We start from the raw sequence: 13,008 nt of genomic DNA on the forward strand, positions 1-13,008 counted from the left end.
TATAATTTTTTTTTAAAAAATGTTCTAGTTGGACATTCCTTGTCATAATGTAAAAAAAAAAAAAAAAAACACACACTGCAGGACTTTTCCCCCTTATCTTTTCAATTTCAATTCCCTAAAAACTATGACACGCACATATGTTCAGAGCTATTACTGTACCTTTCCTTACAGCGCATCAACTTTTACTGGCCTTGGTTTGACAAAAAGCACTGTGCATAGTTTACATAAGATGGACGAATTGATGGACATGCCTTTAATTATTAAACACGGCTGACGGCAGCATTACAGAGATAATGCGAAGAGGAAGAAACCATAAAGTGCATGAGCCAAAGCGAAGGCACAGGCTGAATGAATGGATGGGTGGATGTATAGATTGATGCATGCATTAATATCTGCATTACGCAGTCCGATGCCACCATCTGATTTCAGAGTGAGAGGGAGAAGGGAAAAGCGCTTTATCAGGTAATCAGAACACATGACACATGCAGGAACAACAATACCATCTGCGGCTCTGACTGATGCAGCGTGATGTGCTTCAGATGGTCGCCGATCATTCAAAGCTTCACCAAACAGATCTGAAAGACTTGCATTTGTCAAAATATTAATGCTGTATTCAGATAGAGGAAATGTCCTGCTTGATGACAGTGGGATATGCATGATTCATCTGTATTGAGCTGCGCTAGGTGAGTTTCTGTCTTTAAGGGAGTGACTAACAGCACTGAACGTGCCAGAGGCCCGACTAAGGGAAATGCAAAGTCCTATTAGCCCCGACTTTCCATCTGATTTATGAGTATTTACATCTGTGTGTGTGTGTGTGTGTGTGTTCCCATGGGTGGAAGTATAGATTGATGCATGCATTAATATCTGCATTACGCAGTCCGATGCCACCATCTGATTTCAGAGTGAGAGGGAGAAGGGAAAAGCGCTTTATCAGGTAATCAGAACACATGACACATGCAGGAACAACAATACCATCTGCGGCTCTGACTGATGCAGCGTGATGTGCTTCAGATGGTCGCCGATCATTCAAAGCTTCACCAAACAGATCTGAAAGACTTGCATTTGTCAAAATATTAATGCTGTATTCAGATAGAGGAAATGTCCTGCTTGATGACAGTGGGATATGCATGATTCATCTGTATTGAGCTGCGCTGGGTGAGTTTCTGTCTTTAAGGGAGTGACTAGCAGCACTGAACGTGCCAGAGGCCCGACTAAGGGAAATGCAAAGTCCTATTAGCCCCGACTTTCCATCTGATTTATGAGTATTTACATCTGTGTGTGTGTGTGTGTGTGTGTTCCCTTCAGAATTAATTCAGAAGCAAATGCGAAATATATTTATTTAGTCTTTGGTATAGAGGAGACTGGGACTAGTTGTCACACTTTTTACTCCAGTGAATAGTTCTCAGGGTGTTTGTTTTTGAAAGCCAGTTTCCATTTAGGCACATACTTTAAAGTCATGGACACAAAAAGCAATTGAACATTTCTACCCAATGTTGGCAGGAAAACCTGACAATAAATCCATAAGCTTTATCTTGATTAATATAATATAATATAATATAATATAATATAATATAATATAATATAATATAATATAATATAATATAATATAATATAATTTTGTCATTTAGAGAAAAAAATGGATTTTATCTATGATATATATATATATAATATATATATATATGTGTGTATTAGAAAGTATTTATATATACAAATAACATATATAAGTATATATCATACATATATACGCATATAGAATAAGTAAATATAAATATATATAAGTATATATATATAAGTACATATAAGTATATATAACTAAAAATGAGTACATATAAATAAAATGTACTTATATAGTTACACATACAGTATATATGATACAGAAAAGTATGTGTGTGTGTGTGTAATTAATATATAGATAGACAGATACAAAACAGTAATATTGCGAAATGTTATTATAGTATAAATTAATAATTTCTATTTTAATATACTTAGAAATATAATTTATTCCTGTAATGCAAAGCTGAATTTTCATCAGCCATTACTCCAGTGTTAAGTGTCACATGATCATTCAGAAATCAGTCTAAAATGCTGATCTATTATTAGAATTATCTATGTTGTCAACAGTTGTGCTGCTTAATATTTTTTTTTTTGGAACCTGTGATTCGTTTTTCAGGATTCTTTGATGAATAAAATGTTAAAAAGAACAACATTTATTCAAAATATAAATATTTTCTAAGAAACTGCGATGCTTTTTTTCAGGATTCTTTGATGAATAAAATGTTAAAAAGAACAACATTTATTCAAAATATAAATATTTTCTAACAATACAAGTCCTTGCTATCACTTAAAAAAAAAAAAAAATTTAACACATCCTTGCTGAATATAAGTATTCATTTCTTTCAAAACAAAAAGAAAGAATAAAAATGTACTGACCCCAACGTTTGAACGGTAGTGTATATTGTTAGAAAATATTTCTATATTAAATAAATGCTGTTCTTTTTTACTTTTTATTCATCAAAGAATCCTGAAAAAAAGTATCACAGGTTCCAAAAAAATATTATGCAGCACAACGGTTCCCAGCAATGATAATAAATCAGCATATTAGAATGATTTCTAAAGGATCACGTGACACTGAAGACTGGAGTAATGATGCTGAAAATTCAGCTTTAATCACAGGAATCAATTAGATTTTAATAGAATGTATTAAAATAGAAATATGTTATTTTATATCGTAATAATATTTCACAATATTACATTTTTTTCTGTATTTTTGATCAAATAAATGCAGCCTTGATGAGCATAAGAAACTTCTTTAAAAAACATAAAAAAATCTTACTGATCCCAAACTTTTGAATGGCAGTGTGTGTGTGTGTGTGTATATATATATATATATGATCCAAGGACACTGACTTTGCACTCAAGCCAATAACTTTATCTGACCCCAGATAACACATAACTCGGGGCCTCCATTAGGGCGGTCTGTTTTAGTGACTGAGAAATCCCCAATCAGTGCAGCAGACGGCAGAGATTACGCCGACTGAAGCTGCTGTTAATTGCAAGGCAGAGTTTTCAGCTCCATCACGACAAAGCTGAAGGATCCATGTGAACGATTTTAACATCACACGATAAAACTGTTTTATGACTCTCATCCTCAGCAGTAGGACACATGTAGCCGGCCAGACCAGGACAGGACAGGACAGGACAGAGACACAGGAACCCAGAGCTCAGTGCTTGTGTGTGTCTGTGCCTGAGGAGCTGCACTGGGCCCGACGCCAGTTCACCCCACCCCAGCTCCAGCCTGCAGAGGACTGCTGCAGCTCCAGAGGGCAATGCAGAGGAGGAGAGAGCAAGGGTACTCCAAGCACAAGGCACTCCAATATCATGTTTTGAGCTCTCAAGGGAAACCAAATGTGCCTGATGTGCATGTATATAAAGGAAAGTGGACGGTAGGTGGATTGAAAGCAGGAGATAGACATCTTGTTGACGATGTAAACTGCCCGTTCACATCCTTTTGTTGTCATGTTTGTTCAGTGTGTGCTGGATGACTCGGGGCTTTTTACAATACACATAACCACACTGAAAGCCCCATAGACCATCCTTGTTACTTCTTAATTAAATCACTTTTTTGTCACCTTGCTGCAGGAGGTTTTTGATAAGTTTGAATGAAAGACAAAGTGTCCAGTGTTCAGCTCTGCACTGCAGGATATTCAGAGTCCTCCAATATGATTGTCACATTCAACAGTGTTCAAAACGGGGCCTGAAATCCTATATTAGGGCATTTTTTTAACAATTAGACACTGCAAAAAATTATTTTTCAAAGTTGTAAAATTTTCAAGCTTACTAGAGTATGTTTTACAAGGAAATACTATTTTATTCCTTCTACTTAATTTTTTAATTCATGTGTTAAATGCTGTTTGTTTGCCACTGATTATGAAATTTCCTAGCAATTTCTGACCGAAAACTGTTTGTACACCAAATGTTTTCAGTGGGGTGAAAAAATTGTCAACCCTGTTGCCGAAATGTCTAATACATCTTAAACTCTTATTTGTGTAATTTCATAATTATAGAAATAAAATCAAATTTATTATTTTCTCCATACAATAGCTTGTGTTACAACGCTAAACATTTGATAAATATTTCTAATATAAAAATGAGAAAAAAGAACAAGAAATAAAAATATGTACTTCACGCCTTCATGTCATGCTGTAAAAAGAATTTAAATGATGTGCACTTCCTGCACATCACAGTGTTCTAATGTAACATTAATGCAGACAACAGGGTTGGTCATAACATTTAGAACAGATAAACATTACATTTAGGTAATTAAAATGAGTTAAAGGGGTCATATGATGCTGCTAAAAAGAACATTATTTGGTGTAATGAAATGTGTTTATGCGGTTTAAAGTTAAAAAAACACATTATTTTCCACATACTGTACATTATTGTTTCTCCTCTATGCCCCGCCTTTTTGAAACGCGTCGATTTTTACAAAGCTCATCGGTCTGAAAAAGCGAGGTGTGCTGTGATTGGCCAGCTATCCAGTGCGTTGTGATTGGCCGAATACCTCAAGCGTGAGACGGAAATGTTACGCCCCTCACCATACTGTTGTATTCCATCAGCGACCAGCACGGATCAGCTCCAGGCATGAAGAGAAAGGAAAAATTGAAATCGCATCACATGACCCCTTTAAATAATAAAGTATGCAATTTAAAGTTTTTACTTCTAAGCATGGAATATCATTTCAACAGATTATTAAAATTGTTAAATTATGATATAATTGTAATAGATATTTTTTTTAAATCACAATTTTATGGGTTAATACAGATTAATACATTTTATGTTTTAAACTAGCTACTGTTCATGCTTTATTTTATGTACGATAATTGTTTATGTACCATGTCTCAGTTAAAAAAAGGGATTTGTTTGTCTAATGCTTGTAAATAAAGTAATGGGACACAAAAATGTACATGTTCAGAAAAACGGTACAAAGCGGTCACTGGGGTGGTATTGGTTACACTTTATGTTAAAGTGTTCTTGTTACAGTGTAATTATACATTTAAGTACTGAGTAATATTAAGCAACTACATGTACATGGTAGAGATAGAATAAGGGTTTGGCTTAGGGTTACTTGCATGCAATTATGCATAATTTATTGTTATTATAATAGTAAGTGCATGTAATGTGTAACAAGGACACCTTCAAATAAAGTGTTACCGCAGTATTTTACCCCATATGTGACCTTAGACCACAAAACCAGTCATAAGGGTCTTTTTTTTTTAAATTGAGATTTATACATCAGGTTTGGTATGGAGTTAAGGTTATTACAAAAAAGTACAATGTACAGTACATTTTCGATGCTAATGTCATTTATTTTATTTATTTCATGATATCGATAATACGAGGTATAATCTTCCTATATATCTGTAATGGCTTGTCTTGTGGACTCGTTTGTGAGTCTACTGTAGTTTTATCAAGGGCATGGGTTCTTTAAAGCACAGTTAACTATAGTGCCACATGGATGCAACATGGTAATATAGCTAGACGAGGCAACGCAGGTGAAGAAAATAAATATGTCTGCAACATCCTCCAAAAGGCCACAACCTGGGAGCACAACTACGTTTTCTAATTTTTTGACAGCGTTCATATCGGGTTACTTAGTAATCGTTATGATGGCACGTCAGTCAGTTCTTTTTTATTTTTCCACTACAGTGTATTTGATCTTTCATCCTTTCTTGAAATAAAGTTTGCGATGCAAATATATAAATAGAAAAACAACCAAATAAGTATGTGTTATGTTATGGACTTACACCTCTACTGACTCAGCTGATAAAAGGCCTACCTCTAAGCCATAACTGATCCTCACCTCAGATCAGAGGCAAAATAAACTTCAACAGGGAAAGGAAGCAACACTTGTTAAGGGGACATTTTTGTTCTGTTATAGTCTCTCAACATAAAGTACATGAAATATACATTTTGTCAACTAACACACTATCATTGGTGGAAATAATTTCTCTCTTGCATTATAGTAGGTTTAAATCTCTATTCTTATCAAAAGTTTGCCACAGCCCTTGGTGAATATTAAAATAAGCATTCTGGACAGTCCTGTAACACACTTGATCCCTATTGCTATGATTTATGGTGTAGTTATTAAATATAGGATTATGCATAGCACCATAGGGTTTGATCACTGCTTGCACGCCCGGTAGAAACAGTTCGTCGTTATTTAACAATTGTTCCATATTAAATTAAGTTGTATGATTTTTACGTGTGTTAATTCTTTAATTCCAGATAAAATGTATTTGTTTTGCTTGCTAAGCTCACTTTTTTCTTCTCTGAAGCAATGTTATGAATTATAAACAAAAAGCAGATTGATAAAACCCTGAATAGTTCTTCCTGACATAGAGCTGCGGCAGAGGTGACTAAACCCATGTTAGTGTTATAGGAAACGGCCCGATTATGAATTATAAACAAAAAGCAGATTGATAAAACCCTGAATAGTTCTTCCTGACATAGAGCTGCAGCAGAGGTGACTAAACCCATGTTAGTGTTATAGGAAACGGCCCGAGGTAAAATACTGCTGTTTGCCTTTGATTACAATCACACCTCACGGATCGATAAAGATCACATGATCAGGCAACTTGTTTACGAGCTGCTCTGGCAGACTTGCTTGTGTTAGTTAAATGAAATTACCCCAAACAGGCTAATTCAATCGCGGCTATTTTAAAGTGTTTTTTAATTATCAAGGACAATGGAAATGAAAGATGTAGCTCTATGCACTGGAATGGCCCACGTTAGCATGAACACAAGATTTCACATTAATGTTTAAGTCATCAGTACACTCAATAAATCAATTAGGTCTGCATTTTAATTTGTTCTTTACAGTACCTGCAGGCTTAATATAGCCTTAATGGGCTAAGCATGACTTTTAACATTAAGTGGACATGTCTTTTAGATGGCATTCTTCAAAATGACAGATTTTTAACGATGTAAACGGCTGTGTACCCTGTGGTATATGAAAGCCTGTGCTGTTTTCTCTTCCCAGACCTCTCTTTTAAAAAAGGACTGTGAATAAACAGAACCAAAGTGAACGTTGATTGTGCTTAGCAAGGGAGCGTTTCAGATCCGAGGGGTCAGGGGCGGTCGCATCGTTGCGTTTGTTGTAAGTGCTTGAAAAAAGGCTAATTCTGGGGTACTCTAAGTGTATTATTTTTGACGTAGCATCACACTTCACAGGCTGTTATGTACTCTCGTGTTCTGCTCTGCAGTGAGCTGTGCGGCGACCTCACTGAGGTAGACTCTTTATTATGGCACAACAACATAATCAAAACCACAACGAAAGGCAGATCGAAAACTCTAAAAGGTCCCGTCGCGTGAAAGTCGTATGTCCGATTTCATATTCAAGCTCAGCTGTTATATGGAAACACAGGTTTGCGTTTGTGCCTGACAACCATGTGTCACGTTCAAAAGAACAACAACAAAAATGAAAAGCACTCTGTATACACTGTAATGACCAGCCTCAACATACATTATGACAGTTCTAGAGCAGATATTGTTCCCTTGCCCTGCCTAAAACTCCAGTTACTCAGAGGCACTTTCACCTGTCCGGTTGCTGAGAGGGTCAAAGGCACTAGCAACTAATATGAGTAATTCTGCCATGATCTCTTTTGCATCCTGCTAAGATAAATTAAGCGATTTTTGATATCGTAAATCCTAAATTTGATCGCAAAATGGAAGCGTGAAGTATAACTGCCCATAGTTATCTCTTTTTTTTTTCCCTCGAGAGAGAGAATGCCCATGCACTGCACTATTTAAGTTATACTATTTTTTTTAACAGGTGCGCTTAGTATGAGTATATGCATTTGATAGTATCTTGATAGTTCTTTTTCTGTGTCTTTGACTACGTTTTAGATTGAATAGTTTGCATCCCAGCGTTGGGGCTTGCATATATATTTTGTCACATTTCAGAAAATGTCAAGGAATCGACGTCCCTAGTTTCCCTGATTGTAACAATGACACCCTTATGAGGTATCTCAATTGCAACAAGCTGTATTATACCGATGTCATGCATTAAATATACTAGGATACACAGTACCATAGTTGATTAGGCCATAATGCAGGTTCTTTTGACATGCTATGATATCATTAAGATTCTGTTTCCCGTAAGGTTAAACATTCAGTCTTTAAATACACCTAAATGTTAAGCATCTCAAATCATGACACACTAGTGCACTTTTCATGGCGACAAATGAGAGGAGGTCGATGGAGAGGGGAGCTGATGGAACCGAATGCAAAAGAAAAGCAAAACAGGAATGGATTTCCTATCGTCATGAGGTAATGTCCGACGCATGCCAATATCAAAATGAGGATAATCAAAACATGCTAACTATGAGGCTCCTCTTTCGGCATTGTGCTGTCTTATATCTAAAGGGCATGGCATTTAATCACTTGGTGATATCTAAATTACAGCATCTGCTGGAAAATAGCAGCAATGCGGATGTCCATGAGGTGATGACCTTGGCCTCCGTAGCATCCCAGCAGAAGATAAGTCTTGTTCATATAAGGTGCTTTGCTGGTCAGTTGGGAAGACCACCTATGGACGAGGCGTCCACCGAACACTGCACTTGGTCTTTTATGCACGTTCCCGGATGCAGTGTGCAGCTTGCTGAAATGTAGTCTGCAGTTCATGCGTGATGTTTTAGTAATCCCGTCGTCGAGAGTCCTTCAATGCCTGTGGACGTTAGCTAGGTGCTCAAGGAGGCTTTTTTCTCAATCATCCTCTTTGGAAATGTATTAGACTAAGTATATACCGAATCATCGGCCTCATTTGCTGCAGTTATGTTCTATATGTTTTGGTGTAGTATTTTTCTTTCGTCTGCATTGTAGAGATATTCGCATTGCAAGGGCTCACAAGAGGAGGTAAAGTAAGCATTCATATGTACGTGACTGAATTTTCTACTGTGTCTCTAGACATCGGTTAGCAGCTTACTTTTGTTCACACAGTTCTGATTAGGGATAGTGCAGTTGCCAGTTCTGAGGTTGGCCTCTCTGAAGTTGTCGATGCTGTTGTTTATGTCTCCGTCTATCTCCATGTACTCAGACTTGCTGACGGTCGAGGAGCTGCGGCGACTGGAGTTGGAATCAGAGGCAATGTTCGGGTTGCTCACGTTGAGGAGTTGGGCCTGCTCCTCTCCTTCGGTTTCTCTATGGTAGAAATAGTTGAAATTGGACACGATGACAGGCACGGGGAGGGCGATGGTCAGCACACCGGCAATGGCGCACAGCGAACCCACGATCTTGCCCCCTATAGTCACTGGCACCATGTCCCCGTAGCCTACGGTGGTCATCGACACAACCGCCCACCAGAACGCATCTGGGATGCTGGTGAAGTAGGACTCTTTTTCCTCTGCCTCTGCGAAATACACAGCACTGGAGAACAATATGACACCAATGAAGAGGAAGAAAATTAGCAATCCAAGCTCTCGCATACTGGCTTTGAGGGTCTGTCCCAAAATCTGAAGGCCTTTGGAGTGCCTGGACAGCTTAAAGATCCTGAACACCCTGACCAGACGGATCACCCTGAGGATGGCCAGTGATGTTGCCTGCTCGCCCTTTACTTCCTTCTCTCCATCCGCGTCCTCCGCTAACTCTGTACCCAGTGTGATGAAGTAGGGAATGATGGCCACAATGTCTATGGTATTCATCATGTTCTTAAAGAAGGCCGCTTTGCTTGGGCACGCAAAGAAGCGCACTATCAGTTCGAATGAGAACCAGATGATGCAGAGGGTCTCTACGATAAAGAAGGGATCGGTCAGGATGTTTGGTTTGGTGTAGAAGGTGCTGTTGCCTATAATCACCTCCTGAGGTTCCCCTTTCAGTTCAGGTAAAGTCTCCAAACAGAAAATGACAATGGAAATTAAAATGACCATAACGGACACAATAGCTATTCCTCTGGCTGCCCCCGAGCTTTCGGGATGCTCGAACAGAAGCCAGATTTGCCGTTGAAACTCACGCTCCGGTAAGGGCCGCTCTTCCTCGCGAATGAAGCCCTCATCTTCGCGAAACTTCTCCATCGCTTCGACCCCAAGTTCATAGAACTTAATTTCTTCTGAGAACATATCCAACGGGACGTTTGCAGGCCTTCTCAGTCTCCCCCCAGACTGATAGTAGTAGAGGATGGCATCGAAGCTCGGACGATTTCTGTCGAAGAAGTACTCATTTCTCAAGGGATCGAAATACTGCATTCGCTTCTTTGGGTTACCTAATAGAGTCTCTGGAAACTGGGCGAGAGTTTTGAGCTGGGTCTCAAAGCGCAGCCCTGCTATGTTGATGACCACCCGTTCGCAGCATTCGTGATCGTCGTGGTCAGGGGGGTACGTGTCCTGCGGATGCCCCGGCACGGCAGAGGTCTCGTCCATGTTGTCCCCAGCCACGACTGTCATCCTGCAGGTCAAAGTTGGAGCTCCGCAGCAGTTAATTTAATTGAGTAGACATCCAACTGCCCTCCCAAAGGCGTCGCTTTCCTTCCTTTTTTTCCGATTCCAGACCCTCAAATCTATCTCGAACCCGGGGTATAGCGTATAACTGGATCTTTCCTCAGTGTGGTCCCACTGTGGTTGTCACTGATTCGACCATCGCTCCGTTCCGCTGCATCCACTACGGCTGCCTCTGTCACCGAGACAGAGAAAAATGGATCGAACAGCGGCGATATTTGCTAGCTCAGCAAGTTCACACTACTTATTTATTTACTTGTGATTGCATGCATAAATCAGAGAAGTGCATAGCCTTAAGGGCTGCAATTCTAAATTATAATGCTCATTCTATTGAAAAGACGTGACAGGACAGGGTCACTTTTACTCCATCACCACATACATACAGTCTCACTATATATTACTGAATTGCTTATAGCTACGTTTGAGTTAGTAAATAGATAGGAAAACATGAGAATGACTTTCACTCCAGGCTTATTCATACTGTTTTAGTGCTCACCTCGCTACTGCAGGATCGCGTCTTCTGCCGGCAGTCTCCTGTCAGTAATGCACCCTCGATTCCCTTTTGTTGGAGAAAATACGCTTGTAAAAGGCTCTTCACATCTTCTCACATTCAAACTGTTCGGTTGCGGTCCATAAATGTCACATCCATAACGGAAATGATTCACGACATTCGCAAGCGATGCTATAATGGAAAAAAATATATACATATGGCTTTGAGATGTATTACAAATCTTCACATTCAATATAAACGTGTGCTAAAAGACAAGACGCGGAAAAAAGGCTAAAAGAAAACATGAAACCGCAACGTCCTCCCTCCACTCCTGCTCGTGCGGCGGCACCTTGGTGTAAATGGCTTATACTGCATAAGAAATTGTAATGCTGCAGCTCAGCTCAGGCGGGAGATACATTAAGGGGGCAAAAGCGAACCATACCATTTCTAGACATTACTGCATCAGCAAAATTTCCCTCTTACGAGTAGACAAGATGACGAGCGGTCTGTTTTATCTGGACACACTGACGGGGGGTATGGATGCGAAAGGCTTCTTAAAGGTGCGATCAATAGGGGGATTGGGAATAATTCCTTAATCATGCCCAACATATTGTTGCACTGTATTGCACATGGGAGAACGCGGAGCGGGAGAGGGGGGTAGGACAGTATGGGGGAGGGGTTCGACGCAATGCAGACCGCGCGTGGCCATAAGTGCTTGTCCACGCAATGCGCGAGAGCATTTATGTGCCAACACTGGCGCAGTATCTGATTCGCCGAGCACTAATGTGCACAGATACTTTAACTGACCACACTAACCAATAACCACAATAAAAAGACGACTTCTCAAAAGTGCTCTTCTTCGTGGAATACTGCGACTTTTTTTTTTCCACCCAAAAGAGTTATAGAGCCGCACAGCTCCATGCGTGTTGCTTGAGACTGGATCGTGCGGGGGTTGGAATATTTATAGAATAACGTGGGTGTAGGCCTATGTACTCGGACGGACGGCGATTTTTGCAGCACACTCGGTTATAGTACTTTCCAGCACACGCTGATTATATAGGCAGTTTGTTTTGATAATTCTCACCTTCATTTTCCTGTAGAATTACCTAGATTTTTTTTCCCCAAACGTTTGAATGTTTGGATTTCAACATCATTTCTGTTATGGTGGAGAAATCACTGTATAATTCAAGTATACAGACATGATAATGATATCCGACATGACAGAAAATAGATATTTTTAAGATGCTGACATGTGCCAACTTATAGGCCTAAATGTAATTATTGCATTCACGTTACACAAAAAATATGATTTATTTTCCACAAAAATTTGATTTAATGATTCTAAAACGTGGTGTAGCCATTAGGTGAACACAATTATTTTCCTTACATCTTGAAATATTGTTTTCATAGAGTTTTAACCAATGAAAAATCCTCAGATATTGCTTTTGCAATGTCCTCTGATATCGCTTTTTCTAGGGTTACTTCATTTACCCGTTACTGTTCAAAATGTAGCCTATATTAAAACATATTAAAAAGAATAATGGGACGTTTTACTTTAGTTTAGCAGACAATAATGTTTTAAGAAATAATATTTGTAATAATATTTAAATATTGAAAATATTTTAAAACAATTTCTATGATGTTGCTATGTCAACATTTCAGAATTTTCACAATTTATCATTTTATTTTAATTTCTTTTTCAAAGTCATGATTTAGCCCACTTTAAGCCTCCCAAAAATAGTAACTTATAACTTAAAATATGTTCAGCACAAAATAATAAAATATAATAACCTTTTTAAGCTTAATGGATTTAATAAACATCATTGGCCTATATATATTTCAATATGAAACAATTCAATATAATTCCGATGATGATGTAATAATACTTTCCTTGATTAAATCAACACAATTTTTTTTAAATGTTTGCGGACAGTGACGTTTCCTCCAATTCACCAGTAGGTGGCGCACAAACATAATCAAACCGATGCAAACACCACCAGAATGGCTGATCTGTGCCTGACATCCCTGCCC

The 13,008-nt window shown here is 38.5% G+C and overlaps 1 protein-coding gene across 1 annotated transcript; it reads right to left on the minus strand.

Annotated features, from left to right (window-relative positions):
* Positions 1-6,496: 6,496 nt before the first annotated feature.
* Positions 6,497-11,316, minus strand: LOC107661488 (potassium voltage-gated channel subfamily A member 1-like). Its single transcript, XM_016451102.1, has 2 exons — positions 10,984-11,316; positions 6,497-10,662 (listed from the first exon to the last, which is right to left on the minus strand). The coding sequence occupies exon 2, from the start codon at positions 10,434-10,436 to the stop codon at positions 8,961-8,963; it is 1,476 nt and encodes a 491-aa protein (XP_016306588.1). The 5' UTR covers positions 10,437-10,662; positions 10,984-11,316; the 3' UTR covers positions 6,497-8,960.
* Positions 11,317-13,008: the final 1,692 nt, after the last annotated feature.

Source organism: Sinocyclocheilus anshuiensis, unplaced genomic scaffold (assembly GCF_001515605.1).
Source record: "Sinocyclocheilus anshuiensis isolate Anshui unplaced genomic scaffold, SAMN03320099.WGS_v1.1 scaffold491, whole genome shotgun sequence".
Lineage (NCBI taxonomy): Eukaryota > Metazoa > Chordata > Actinopteri > Cypriniformes > Cyprinidae > Sinocyclocheilus > Sinocyclocheilus anshuiensis.